Source organism: Epinephelus lanceolatus, chromosome 7, assembly GCF_041903045.1.
Source record: "Epinephelus lanceolatus isolate andai-2023 chromosome 7, ASM4190304v1, whole genome shotgun sequence".
Lineage (NCBI taxonomy): Eukaryota > Metazoa > Chordata > Actinopteri > Perciformes > Serranidae > Epinephelus > Epinephelus lanceolatus.
In genome coordinates, this window is record NC_135740.1 from 29,017,003 (window position 1) to 29,031,799 (window position 14,797).

At 39.8% G+C, this 14,797-nt stretch overlaps 1 protein-coding gene across 1 annotated transcript; it reads right to left on the reverse strand.

Moving 5' to 3' along the window:
• Positions 1-2,314: 2,314 nt before the first annotated feature.
• arr3b (arrestin 3b, retinal (X-arrestin)) lies at positions 2,315-8,233 on the reverse strand. The gene is made up of 16 exons (XM_078169397.1): positions 8,136-8,233; positions 7,771-7,804; positions 6,576-6,606; positions 6,350-6,410; positions 6,211-6,255; positions 5,757-5,950; positions 5,572-5,631; positions 5,404-5,480; positions 5,145-5,280; positions 4,965-5,049; positions 4,424-4,496; positions 4,150-4,287; positions 3,922-3,999; positions 3,807-3,830; positions 3,372-3,699; positions 2,315-2,802 (listed from the first exon to the last, which is right to left on the reverse strand). Exons 2-15 carry the CDS (start codon positions 7,776-7,778, stop codon positions 3,642-3,644), a joined length of 1,068 nt encoding a protein of 355 aa, XP_078025523.1. The 5' UTR covers positions 7,779-7,804; positions 8,136-8,233; the 3' UTR covers positions 2,315-2,802; positions 3,372-3,641.
• Between the last annotated feature and the right edge of the window lie 6,564 nt (positions 8,234-14,797).

Below are 14,797 nucleotides of genomic sequence, written 5' to 3' on the forward strand. Positions count from 1 at the left end.
GTTCAAGGTCCACACAGTATAAAATATTCAGCATCATACATGCGTTTGGTGTCGTCAAGCTAGTTTGCTGTCTGTTTTTTATTTTCTGTACAACAGAAAATGACCCTTTGCTGCACACATATTCACTGTACTTCAATATAAAGTGTTTTTTTTTTTTTTTTTACAAACTTGACACATTAGCAAGTCAGTTTCAGAATGGACCTGCGACCCATTTGTGGACCTTGACCCACCAGTTGGAAACCACTGGTGTAAATCCACATAACTTGTCTTGTCAGTGATTTAAGACAGTAAGTAAATTGTTGTAACTGATCTCATTTTAGGGTCAACCATAGACCTTTTTCATGGGCCCACCCTTGGCCTTGGGCCAGGGTCATCTGTACCCTTTGACCCCTCCGACGCCAGGCCAGGGTTACTCGACTTGCTTTTGCAAAATGGCAGGAGGCCAGGAGCCAGCTGCAGCAGCTCCACACAGGTCAGGTGTGTGCATTTCTAGGTTTTGAGGACACTTGGGGCTTAGATTGTACCTCTGGGAGGAGTACAGGGCATCTTCTCTTGGCATTGTTTTTGATAAACAAGCTATTTTTATGGACTCTGGTACCATATTTTCTAAAGACTGATTGCAACTTTCTTGGCCGGAATCGGCAGGTCAGACGTCCAATATCCAGAACTTGGATATTGGAAGTCTGACCTGCCGATTCCGATGTTGGTAGATTCTGATTTTCTTTCTTTCTAAGAACTGTTAATGACAGCATACACAAACATATTTGGAACTTTTGTTTTAAACCACTGGAAACTTGACTTGAAATATAAAAATACATACATGATAAATACGTAGAAATATATATAGAAAACCTAGTTTTCAAACAGCTCATTTGACTGATCACACCATTTTTCAGGACCGTGATCTGATCACACCCTTTCAGCTCAAATAGCTTTATTTTGCTTTGAATCACTAGCATTAAAATGTTTTGCTGCCACGGAATAAACTACCAAATCTATCAAATGGGCCCTGCTTGGTAATAAAACTAACTTGAATAACCAGCCAAATAGGTTAAACCACCTAAATCTGTATTTTTGTGTAACTATACCTCTCTGAATATGGCACTAATCGTTTAGCATTTTCCATTCACTTACATGAAATGGTTAGCATAAGCTTTTCTATGTGAAACGTTAGAGCTTATTTTCCAGTACCAAAGTAGTCTGCTAGTTATCTTGACTAATCAGATAACTAGCAGACCAGGGTAGACCACCCCTATTTGTGTTTTTATTGAGTTTTACCTCCCTGACTAAGAAACTAAGTGTTTTTAGCTTCTTCCATCCACTTACATGAGCATCAGCTTTGCTATGCTACATTTTTGGGCTACTTAGCAACTCAGTGAATAATCCAGATTTCACTGGTTAAACCCAGTCTGCTACTTAGCTTAACACAGTAGCTCTAAAATCATGTGCAGCATGCATGCCATCCCATGCCATTTGTGTCGCCATCTCACATGCGTGTAAATTTGATCGGCACTGGACTGACTATATCTGAGACTGACTGGCTGGTCACCGGTCATGTCTGATCGGCTGATTCTGGTCAGCAACCAATCGATTGGTGTATCTGTATCATTTACATTAGATGTATAAGTAAAATTCACAATGTGAGTCAATTTTTCAATTGCAATTTTTTTTGAGAATCAGAAAATGTTTGGAGGGCCAACTGGCACCTTATCAGGGTTCAGATTAGGCCTGCAAGCTGTTGGTTGAGTATCGCTGTAGTAGGCCCACAATTATGTTATGCTGATTTAGCTGTTGACACTTTACTAAAGCTACTTCACCAGCTAGTGTATTTGTTGTTAAGGGCAAATAGAAAAGAAAGTAGCAGACGAAGAGGAAGGTTGTCTAAACCTGTGGTTTTCCTTGTGAGTCACAATTTTGGCACAAGTGGTCCCTGTGAAAACCGCATCAATGTGTAGCAAAAAGATAGCCAGCTTTATAGCTTCTATCTTTAGCTGTATGATTCAGACCAGTGCTTTAAGGCAATGTTTCAGAGAAACATTTGTTCGTCAGTAACTGTTAATTTTAGCCCCAAATGAAATGTATACAGTTAACATAAAAATGACGGTGTCTGGGTGAGGTCTGAGTAGAAAAGAAACAGATGGATCCAAAGAGCTTTGATAACAAAATGCAGTTTTTCACACTTTTATATTATCTTTTTTTGAATGTGTCAAATTTCTAATCAAGCACTTTGTTGGTACAATAATGTTCTCAGTTTTAAAAACAAAATCTAAGTCTTAATATGAAAATACTGGGCAAAATAAACACAACCGAATAATCAGGGAAACAAAGGTGTTTTATGTTTATTAACTTCTCTTGTTACAAGTAGGAGTGTTTTGGGGATATTCAAGCCACAGTTGTACATTCAGTCAACAAATCAATGTATCTAATGACACAGCAATAAACTTTAAGAATAAATAAATGCCTGCATGGTTGGTATTCATAACACTACATACTATGGGACTTTCCTTTTGACAAAGAAAAATGTACAACACATGTTTATTTCTATTCAGTGCTATAATGGCAATCAGAGGAATGTCACTCAGAGTTTAGACTCTTTTCAGTGACTCTTTTTGAGTTCTCACAGTAATGCCTAATAAAAACGTATATTTACAGATGAATTAAGAACATTGTAGTGACTTGGTGACACTTGGTGCTTTTCTTCATCGTTGTTGAGTTCCTTTGTATTCTGTGTTCTCTGTCAGAGAGATGATTTTCCTTAGCTGGTTGTCTCAGTCCTCCATGGCTTCGATTGAGATGTCCGCCCTGTTGGCATGGAACAAACAACTGATTCTGCAAGTTCAACATAACACCAAGGTAATGAACTTTTTTATTTTATATACCGCAAAGGCAAAATAGGTAACATGCAACTGTGAAATTGCATGTTACCTGTTACAAATGCAGACTACCCCTTTTTGCATATGGATAAGGTGGGATTTATATCTAATGCATACAGAAATAGCTATTGTGCAACTTCCCAGTCAGCAGCCATGAGACAATCTAACAAAATGTCATCTTAGAGGTGGAGCAACAATGATTCAAATGTAATATTTAATCCAAAAGCAGCAGGGTTGTAGAGGGAAATGGTGCACTCACTCGTGGACCTACATCTATGCTTATTTCATAAGACCTCATTAAGTTTATGATGCAAATGCTCGTCTAACAAACGAAACAGTCCTGAGATTATTTTTTGATATAATCATCATGAACTTGAATCATGATGAGTCCAACACCGTAGTGTTGAAATTAAGTATTCATTTAAGAGGTAGGACATGCATTGTAGCACCTTGAAGTAGTAAACACTGTAAGATGTAGCGAATTAGAGGGGATCTCACCTGAGCTAAAGAGGCTTTAATCCAATACGCTGTGGTTCATAAAGCACACAAACACACAGGAGAAAATATAAGCAGCATGTCACAAACATCGAAGCTACAGGCAAATCCATGTCTTTTCATAGAGACTGTAATATACTCACACTTCTGCTCAGGATGCAGCAATGACATCCAGGAGAAGGATAAAAGGGGAGGACCGTGACATGACACAGGTTAATAAATCCGCACTGTGTTTTTGGTTTAAGTGAAATGTCTCAGGAAGCATTTAACACTTCACTCACCTGCAGGTTTTGGGGACATCAGAGTGAGAGGAAGCTCCACAGTGACATCGCTGAAAGTGAAAAACAAGGTTATATTATTAGAAATACACAGAATAGTAACATACATATTATTTACACTAATAACATGTGAACACAAATGAAAGAGATGAATATTTACCTTCCTGTTAGGCCACCCAACAGGCTTTTGGTGAGAGAGCACAATAAAATAAACCTTTAGTCTGCACAATTTCAAGTTTTTATGTGTGAATATTTTCTATCTAGTTAAGCCTTACCCTCCGCCAGACACCATCAGATTGACCTTGACTTTGTAGGAGATGATGATTCCCTGCATCTCCTTGTCTCCTTGACTCCTGTGAGGAGACAGGAATAGTTTACCCTTCACACCTTGAGGATTTGGTCTAAGACACGTTAAGTGGATGACACAGTGTAGAGTTGTACAGCCACCACTTCTCAATAAGAGGATGAAAACCTCACAAGATGAGAGACCTCGAGTGGCTTACAGAGTAGTTGATGCAAGGTGGGTGTCTTCGTCTTTTAGCCGTCCGTCCACCGCAAGACCCCTCTTCTCCTTGTTGTTGGCCAGCAGGGGGGTGACTTGGAAGGACTTCTCAAATGTAGAGTTGGAGTTAATTGTCTCCCTGTGTGTAGCAGTGTATTGATTAGATTTAGGGGTATCGCGACGTGAGAATATACTCTAGCAGAGAGATATTTAATTTAGTAGAAAATTCTAATTCGTAAATTAATTAAATTGAAAATGAAATCTGAAAGCCTTACCCAAACTCCTCACAGCAGACTGGCTTGGTGTAAGTGTCAGATGAGTACAGCACCACGTTTGTTAGCTGCTCAACTAAAAATGAAAAATAGCTCTGTTAGAGTGATCAGTTCAAATATATTACTCTTGTTCATATATACATACACAGACACACTTGAACCCTTTTTCGTCTTCTTTTTCACTCTTATGCGCTAGGTAGAAAACACAATTTATTAAGGATTTACTGTTTGTAAACAGTATCACCATGGAAGGTGCAAGTGGAAGCAAACCCCAAATTGGCGGTCTGGTACCTGGTTGCAACCTTCTTTTAAAGAGTCAACCTCACCTGCGCAATGTGCTCAAAAATGTCCCGATCACAGCAAAATAAGAACATACAAGCAGAGGGTAGAGTCTCTGCAGATAAATACACCCCCACACACTTCTAGTTGGTCATAAATGATGATTGAGAGGAGTTTTTGCATGATTCTATATACTGTTTAAAGAAAATCCTGTATATTATACCTTTAACTTTTATCAAGCTTTAACCCCATCCTCACTGCTCACCTGAAATTTTGATTTTCTTCACAACCTTGGTGGTTTCGTTGTTGATTTTTACCTTCACGGCAATTGGATCTCCATGGTAATAAATCTAAATAAAGAAAGAATTCATTTGAAATTATTCATTTGGCGATATTAGCTATATGCATATGATGACAGAAATACAGAGTGTAGACTTCAATGTACCTCTTTTTCAAGGGAGGCCTCCAGGTGAACTGGTTTGTCACTCATCATGAACTGCTTGGTGATATCAGCCGTGGGTCCTGCCTTGTTGCTGGCTGGTGCAAACTGTATTTTGCGAATCATCAGACGACACGTGTCCCTAAGATAAAAAAAAAAAAAAAAAGACACAAAGAGGGTCATGGTTAGCCCTCTATTTTGCTGCAGCTCAAGAATGCAATACAAGACTCGTCTGACAACGTGGTTTGACTGTGGGCGTACATACTTCTTCTCAATGACTTCATCTGCATTGTTGGCTGCGTTGGCGACGTATGCTTTAACCTCAAAGTCCACGCCACAAGCCTACAACAGAGCATAACCCAAAGATGAATGTGTTTGTCGAACATTTAAAGAGTGAATGAAAAGCAGTATTGAAAATGGACAGTAGTGGTACCTTGCCAGAATCATTTGGTGCAGGCTGTAAGGCGACTGAGCATGGGAGGTTTGCCGGTATCTGAGACAAGTAGAAACAAGGCAAAATAATAAATAACATTGGAGACAGCAAAGGTGAAGGTTGCCCAATTAGGTGTTTGACCGGACAGGATTTGATGTGTTATGTAAAGTGAGATGACTCCTCACCTGGAAGGAGAAAGGACATCCTTGCTCTCCAACTTTTTTCATGAGGGATTCCTGCATTGGTGATTTGGCTGTGTTTTCACCTGTGGGTGGATACACCTGAACACGCTGTATCCAGATGTCTCTCCTGAAGGACAGCCCAATGACATCCAAGTCTTCGCTTCCATAGCGGAAGGCACACGCAAGGTAGACAAACACTGCAATGGAAGGGAATGTTTTAAGTGTATTTTTGTCTTTGTATTCGGGCTGAACAATTAATTAGAATTTTATCAAAACTGCAGTATAGACTTGTCTACTGCTATAGGAGCAACATTGGTCAAAGGCAAAATATGTGTCAAAATACTATTCTGAATTAAGTATTGTGCTGCAGAGATGTCCAGGCCTACAAATCATATTCTACAGACTTAAGAAAAAAATCTTTGTTTGGGACAGATCCACATAATGACTAGTTTAATACCTTTTTTGCCGTCAAGACCAGAAGGGTCCACTTTAACAACACCGTCTGCAAATGAGAGGAAAGCCAAAAGCATTAGAACACACAGCGACCCGTGTATGTGCAAATTTGAGGATGTTAAACCAGACGTTGTGTCACGCACCGACTACTTCCACTGAATCCACATGGTCCACAAAGTCTCTTTTCCCCAAGTACAGGGCAATCTGGGAGAAACAGAAAAAAAATCAAAAAGGAAAACAGTTACGCCTCCGCTGAGGTTACAAGAGTTTGAAAGTTATTTCTGGGAGTTGGACGGGCTACATACAATATGCACTCCTCCCTATGCCTGAGAGGTGCCCTGTAATGACTATATTATAGAGGCCACTTACATGTCCGTTGCCGGCGGTCTTCTTGAATACCCTGAAAAGAGAGGAAAAGTAAAAGGCAGTGAATCACTGTTATTTCCCCCTTTAAAACACTTTTAGGCTCACTGGATGTGTTAAATAAAAAACAAGACCCTTAGGACAAAGTCTTAATGTCCTCTCAGTAGTTTCTTCCTTTAAATAACTTTATTTTCTCTACTTCTAAAGTGGTCTTAGGCGATAATGTTGTGCGACGACCGCCTCCCATAGTTGTCATTTCCAATTATAGGATATCCCCCGAGCCCTCCACCTCACTGCTGCATGGATTAGCGCTCAGGATGGAAATGCACCTGCTGGCACAGGTGTCTGATCTGGACGTAGGACATAACTGTGATTTGGTAAGTCAATACATTTTGCTTCGTGACATGTAAAATGAAAAGCTTAGAATTTAATTAAAATTGTGGTTTATGAACTCATGCATGGTGCTTGGCTAGATTCATAGAGGTGGCATATTCCTGAAAACCTCTTGAACTGATCCAACATTTCAGCTGAGAATAGACCCATGATACTGAGTGTTGAATATTTCTTGGTACACGTGTGAAATTCTGAATCAATACACCCAATTTTTCTTAATATTCCCAGAGTTACATAACCTTGTGAGGACAATCCCTTTGCTTCACGCATATAGCTGTAAACAAACAGGTAATCCTCGGTGGTGTTTGCCTCCTTCGGGTGTGTGCCAAGTAATCCCTTTAAAACTTTTCCCCTGTCTTGTAAACCTCGCTTCCAAGATCAAATCCACACAATCCACCTTAATCAGGATTTATCCGCATCCTGGAAGACCCTCTGCCAAGATGTAACATATACTGAAAGCCACTGGGCTTCTTTCTTATAAAGTTGTTATCCACTTTGATCCCAGCGTGGATCATGATGCCTCAAGTTTCAAAAATCAGGTTATTAAATCATAAAATCAATGTAATGCTTTAAATTTGAAGTTACAAGATGAATTTAAAGATTAAGTTTGTTTGTTATTTCCTGTTTATTCTGAGGCGGCATAAATCATTACGATTAGAAAGGTGGAGCTTCATCAAATGTCTTTTAATGGAATTTCCAATGCCCTAAGCAATTCAATTGAAAATGTGTAAACCTAATGTAAACCAGTTACTGTGTCAGGATAGCTGCTGAGTCAATAAGAAAATGAGCCAAAACTCTTGATACTCACTTTGACATGTTGATTGGAAAGTTATGAATCCAGTCTGCAAATAAAAACGATGAAAAGAATGGGTTACTAAATCACACAATTCTGATAAATCTTTGATGATTGGATGCATGTTAGTTTTGGATTTAAGGTCACTCTTAGTTTATTGTTTTTTAGAGTCCATCAATGACTTACTCCTGCAGCAGGACAATCACAATTTCTGAATAACTTCCTACTGTAGTAGAAAGAGTACTTTTTTGACTTTACAAGTGATTTAAGTAAAGAAATCAAGAAATAATATTCCTCAAACTTGCCGTAATCTTGTTTCTGTGAGATAGCTTGAGTTATCAAAGTGTCCTGTTGGTAAGCAAGAGAGACATTTCACTTACCGTGCCTTCAGTTCTGTCAATGACTCCTCTCCGCTGTCCTCTGTAATCCCACACTGTGGACGGACACCGTGTCGTGTGCGTGAGTGAGTGCCAATCACCGCCTCCCGTTTGCTTATAACCATGACCTCCCGACCTCGGAGCCCTCCCCTCAGCTTACCCAGCCTGTCAACGAAGGTTGTTACAGAGAAAATCTGATTAATTCATTAGAACTTTACTGTTTGGGGCACAGCGTGTGCAAAAATAATGCTGTGTATGTGACTGTCAGAGAGTAGGCTCCGAGACATGGGCAGTTTTGGGGGTGGGATATGGAGTGTAATAAACAGGCCGTGTCCTGGAGTGAATCTATATTGGTCACTTGGTCTTTGTTGGTTTTTGGATCAGTCTCAGATTTATCCAGTGTATCTGCTACAGAACATGAACAATGTTGTGTACTCCACATTGTGCTAATACAGTCCTCCATATTTTCTTGTAGCTATTGCAGGAACATGTAATCATGAATGAAATCAGCCTATTAAATAACTTCTTTGCTGTAAGCTGTGAGATGCTATTAGAGTCACTGAGTTTAAAGGATTGTCTTGTGAATGGACTCTTGCGAATGTTCAAGGATTTCCTTTCTTATAGCTTAGACAGGAGTAGAGTGGTATTAGTTGGATTTTGGTTGTTATGGTAGCCGGGACGACAGATGGCTCCTCTACCGAGCTTTGTACAATCTGTGCTGGTGGCAGGTTTACAGAAATCTTGAGTGACCTGCTGACTTACTGGTATGCAACAGGGCTTTACAACAAGTACCACTATGAGTACAAAATCCTCATGTAAATCAAATTCACTGTTTGATGGTTGTCATTTGGGGAGGAGGCCGAGGTTTAGCTTGACTTTCAGGTCTTTCAAAGGACCCACATTCAATGTCAGTGACCTTTAGAAGACACAGAAGACACAGAGCTATAAAGGTAGATCCACTGGATTGATGGCGGATCCTCTCACCTCCACAGTCGGCTGTAATTGATTAATTAAAGAGGTAGCTGGATGATGGGTTTTGTGGATGGATTGTCACACCATTGCAGTCAAGAATAATGAATTAGATTATTGGATGTTGTCGTTGGACTCCATTCAACCGTCATATGGGGACAAGGTTCTGAGATTACTTTAAAGCTGCTCAGGCAGGGCAACGCTGCTGTACGTTACCCTGAGGGATCATCAGCCAAGAGTTCACGGACGAGATACTGTTTAATTAGTACATTAAAGAGAGAGAAAAACAACAACAAAAACAGCTGATTGTTGAGTCTCACTCTCAGTTCGTTAAATACTGACAACCTTTGGTAGGTTGTCGGAGTGAACCGCCAACCCAAAGCGTCGGTATTTGACATCCCAAGAATGAGACTTAACAATCAAGTATCTTTCTCCAGAATTACCGTAAAACTTCAATTAGTAGCCCGGGCTATTATTTGCGTAAATCAATGAACTCAACAGGCTTATATTAGGGACGGGCCTTTAATTCCTTTACACAAAACTGTTGCTCAGCAAAGATCAAGAAATACGATCAAACCAGTATGAATATAACGTTTATAAAAATTAGGCTTCAGATAACATATCAATTACATGTTATGTTGCAACACTTGTTTCACAGCACCCAAGACAACACCACTATATCTTGCTAAAACAATATTCATAACTTGGATTACGTTTTATGAAACATATTTTTGATTCTTTCATCGGTGAACCCTTATGAACTAAAGAAATATAAATAATTTACCGGATAATCGAGGAATGGACACATATGCTGACTTTATGATAGCTTCAGAAGAAGGGAGTCACCACTTGTTTTTTCGTCATGCTGGTAAATCTGAATTAATTACGGTCTTCTCTGGTGCTCATGGTTTCAGTAAAATGAAATGAACTGAGCTAACAATGTGTAGCATCTCCATATTGACAAAAGGTTTAAACATTTATATTTGTTAGCTAACTAATGTTAGCTCAAGAGGGTAGCCAACAACTTGGTTTTATACATCCGAAGAACTTTTATAAAAATGAAGTGCTTGGCAACCAGACCAGGCCTTTAATTGAGACAGGCCTTTATAATCAAAATGTGTAGCTACACCAGCCTAGTAAAAGGGACTGGGCGTTTAACTGGGACTAGGCTTTTAATTGAAGTTTTACAGTAACTTGCAGCTTCACTATTTTATGTATGACTCTAATATTCATGTTAGTGCAACAAAAATCTGGAATAGATAGGACCTTTGGATAGCATTAGACTGCTGTAGTGTACCAAATGTCATGGTAAGAAATTCTATCAAACAAAGAGTGCTGATATGTGGAAGCAGTGACTTTATTCTAACACCAGTGCACCACAGTTTGGGCAGGAAATGGTCACACAACTTTAAAACTGACAGTGCTCAGGTTTTTCCCATAAAGTGCTACGCTTCTATCACCCCATTTTGGAAAAGACATTTAAAAGTGACAAAGCTGTCTTGTGTGGCACATCACTCACAGGTGTTTGTATAAGAGTTTGTAATGTTCCTGAGATATCAATTTATTCTGTTTTTGAATATCATATGCCTTTGAATATCCATTTTTAAAAGGTTTATTCATAGAGGCAGTCGCTATGACTTTTAGCAGCACTTACAAAATTTAATCATTGTCCTATTTTGGCTTTCATGAGCCCCAGTATGCCAGATCATAACACTATAGTATAGAGTAAATAAATGTGAGGCGTTTCCATGCATATTTAAAAAATTATATTTAAATTTTTTTTAGCAACAGTTCTCCAAGCTGTTCTGTCAGTGCTTCAGAAATGGAACCTTGTTCTAAGTATTTTATTTAAAATAATTAATTGCAATGCATCTGTTATCTTCTGCTCTGTGTATTCTATAATCCGCATTTACAGTTATTCTGATACAGCCTCTGTGCGCTTCACTGGGCAAACAAAACCACATCTGGGTTGAAAGGAAACAGCACGGCTTTACCCCTCATGGGCATTTAATTAAAATAGATTTGCTTTGTTAACTGACACACCCCATCAAAGCTAAAGAAATACTGACGGTGTATTCATACATTTATTCATGGGGCTCTTGGGGTGAAGACAGGATTAAGGTTTGTGTAATTGTAAGCTGTTTATGAACTGTGAAGTCAGTGAATGAAAGATAACTTCATATTAACTCCTCTAATGGGTTTACCGAGTCAAAGTGCAGTTCTTAGACAATGTTACATGAATCAGAGCAAGATACCTGGATATAAATGCATTGCCCCAACATTTCAGATCATCATTGTGATGTGATGTTTGTTATATAGTGTAGCTACTGCACATAGGTCTGTGTGTTGGTTTACTATCCTGGATAAAGACGCTTAAAAACGTAGGCCAATCTTATTTTCTGTCTCTCTTGGGGTTTTCCTCTTCCAGTTTTGTCTGTGTGAGGTTACATTCACTCACATAAGCCCCTTACACTTAATCTGGTGCCATTTTTTACAAGCTCTTTATATAGACAGTCAACATAAACTCTCAAAGGGACTGCTGACTAGCCCCGGTTCATTACAGCACCATGGTATTACCACTTCTTAACAACACAGTCTTCAGCGTGTTGCTAAATTTAGGCAGTGGTGCTGTTTGTAGCCAACAAGGGACAAAATATTCTATTAGATGCTGAGCCAATCAGTGCTTCCGTCTGACTGATGGTGAACTCTGTGAAGAGCTGTCAGTGTAACCTTCAACAAAGATTTTTTGATGGCGAGTAGTACAGCAGCATCACTGATCTGAATGATAAATGCACTTCACAGACTGAGTATAAAGTCAGTGATACGCAGAGCTTACCTGCTGGCTTTCTGCAACTCCCATGTGACCTTTAGTTGCCTGTATTTTTAGCAGCTGCTACTCACAAAGTCAACTCAACTGATGCTGTAACTTTAAAGGGTTGTTGCCATCAGTCAGAGAGTGGCTGTTATGAGGACAACCAGAGCACTTTTTTACCACCCATTTCTTATTCATGACGTGGCTTACACAGGGATTGCGTTCTTTTAAAAATATCATTAGCTGTAGGGCGTTGTTAAACTTTAAATGTTTAATTTGTTATATTTCTGAGATTTGAATTATGTCTTACTGTTTTAAAATGTCTTTATTTTGATAGAAATCAGCTCCTTCCTTCACCAATTTTTGTATTACTTTTTAAGATAAACAGCATTTTGCCTCACCTGTTATATAATCAAAGCCTGGCCTGCTGCCTGGCCTTGATTACATAATAAAGTGTAATGTTATGTATTTCCATGAAGGTGCTGTTTAATACCAGCAAAACTACAGCTCTTCAAACATTACTGTCATCCAGATAGGGTGTCAGACTCGAGGTAAATCAAACAATGCTAATTATATTCAAAATCTGATCTCACAGCCGGTGTGAAAGATGAAAGTGAGCAGGCGGCTCTTAGAAATGGAGTACATCTCGCTGTCTCAGTGTCTGTTTCAATATCATGTCCAATCCAGTGCTTACGTAAGCAGAGCATTTGGTGAAACTGGAAGGAAAAGAGAGAGAAATCATCTCTCTGTAAACAGTGTGATTTTGGTACTACTGATGGTGAAGTCTTGTGGTTTTTGGTAAATGTTAGCAGCCCAATCTTCCTCAAAGCTTTTGTTCTAGTTTCAGTGAAACCTTTCTGATTCCTTTCAACCAAAGAAGTCATGAATAACTTGCTCATTTAGCTGTGATTCATCCACTTACACTTTTTAAAACCACCAATAAAAAGAATACATTTTTCTATGTTCCCAGTGCCAGTGTTAAAGGGGACCTACTGTACTTTTCCTTGTTTTATGTTTTAGGGCTGTCAAAATAACTCTTAATTTTGATTAATTAATCACAGAAAAAATATTGCGTTAAAAAAATTTACTCTGCTTAATCACATTTTATGGTGCCCTTTGACCCGGTGCGTCATTGAAGGCCACAGTGGCTTTGTCATATGATGGAGGCAGACAAAACGATGCTGCTTGGCCCAGATGGAACTGTTGATAGGAGCACCGTTCTCTGCAATTTCTGCAATAAGGAATTTTTGTACCATCAGAGTACTTAAAGCCAGAAATACCACCACAAAGCAAAGCGTTTAGCAGCGAACCTGGAGGTCCAAGCTAGCACAGCCTCTGACGCTAATGCTAGCAGCCAGCTTCCTCAAGCCACACTCGACCAGGCATTCAGACACAAACTAAATAAGTCTAACTGTGATCGAGTAACTAACTCCCTTACAAAATGGACTGCAATGAAGTACAGACCAGTTTCAGTGGTAGAGGACAGGGGGATATTGTGTCCAAAATCTTAACGTCATCAACTACAACACGCTCCCTGATTTGCTGCTTACGTTGTCAGCTATGGTGCAGATCCCTGATTGGCTGCCATTACATTTTAATTTCTGGAAAATGTTTGGGGTGGCTGCGAGTCAAGACTGATAAAGAGAGCAAAACAGAATGCTGGGCTCACGTCATCAGGATGGTCTTACCAGGATACCGATATACTCTGTTACAATTATCCACCTGGCTGCAAGTACTCTGCTACATGTAGCTACATGCTAACGTCAGGGAAACATGTAATCTTGGTTGCCCTTTATAGTCATTGCCCTGGCCACAGCGACAGTGCAGAGATGCTGAGATAGGGAAAGACCCGGACACACTTAATAATCAGAGCGGACAGGGCTTTTGTGGGAGGGGGGCTTAAGGTGACAAACAGAGCATTTCAGAATACAGAGCCCGGTCTCACGCCAAAGTGGTCAAAATCTGGTGCTTGGGCAGTGACTTACGGCTTGAAGAACCAATGAAAAAAGGCGTCCTTTAACGTCGGCATGATACCCGGCCGGTTGCTGTTATAGCTTAGCAGCACCCAGCAGTGTTGGGGGGGAAATGCGGCAGGACAAGGATGAAAGTTAAGGCGGCGAAAGTCTGAGTGGAGCGGGCGGGAGGGGTGGTGAATGGGTCCAGCAAACACAGACTTTCACCCAGGAGAGCGGTGTTCACGTCCTGTAAAATTCTAAAGCCAAACCCCGTTCTTTTTTCCTAAACCTAACCACGTGCTTTTACAGCCTAAACCCAACCATGCGTTTGTTGTTGAAGGAAAAAAAATATCAATTTGTAGTGTTGTACTGACGTAATACGTTTATTTTGAGAGACACTGTATGTAAACGTTTAACTTCCCGTGAAAACGGAAGTGTATCTTGAAAGAAGACAATGCATGTAACAGGCAGAACTTGACACGGTGTCCCAGAACGTCAACAGCTAACACACCCAGGGTGCCTCGCATGTTGTATGTGGACATGGAAAGTCAATTACCAAGCACGTCAATATGTGACGAGGTCAGAGTGAGACTTTGTTGGGATACAGGTGTCTCAGCACAGACCGTATGAGGACAATAAAGCGTTCTTGGAAATGAAATAATAGAAAAAGAAAAATGTTCTAGTGGTAGACAACGTCTGTCGTTTGGCTTGTCTGTCCACTTTGGTCCAGACTGAAATATCTCAGCAACAACTGGATAGATTGCCATTACATATTATACATACATTTACGGTCCCAAGACAATGAATCCCACCAACATTGACGATCCCATGACTTTTCCTTTAGCACCACCATGAGGTTGAAGTATTTGGCCTTCTGTGAAATGAAACTATTGGATGGATTGCCATTAAATTTGGTGCAGTGATCCATT

What these genes read in the sequence shown, in the direction of transcription:
- arr3b (XM_078169397.1), bottom strand. An exon ending in TGGTCTTGACGGCAAAAAAG is followed by an intron (nt 5,951 to 6,210) that starts GTATTAAACTAG and finishes CTTCCATTGCAG; the next exon opens with TGTTTGTCTACCTTGCGTGT. An exon ending in CTGATGGTGTCTGGCGGAGG is followed by an intron (nt 3,831 to 3,921) that starts GTAAGGCTTAAC and finishes TCTCACCAAAAG; the next exon opens with CCTGTTGGGTGGCCTAACAG.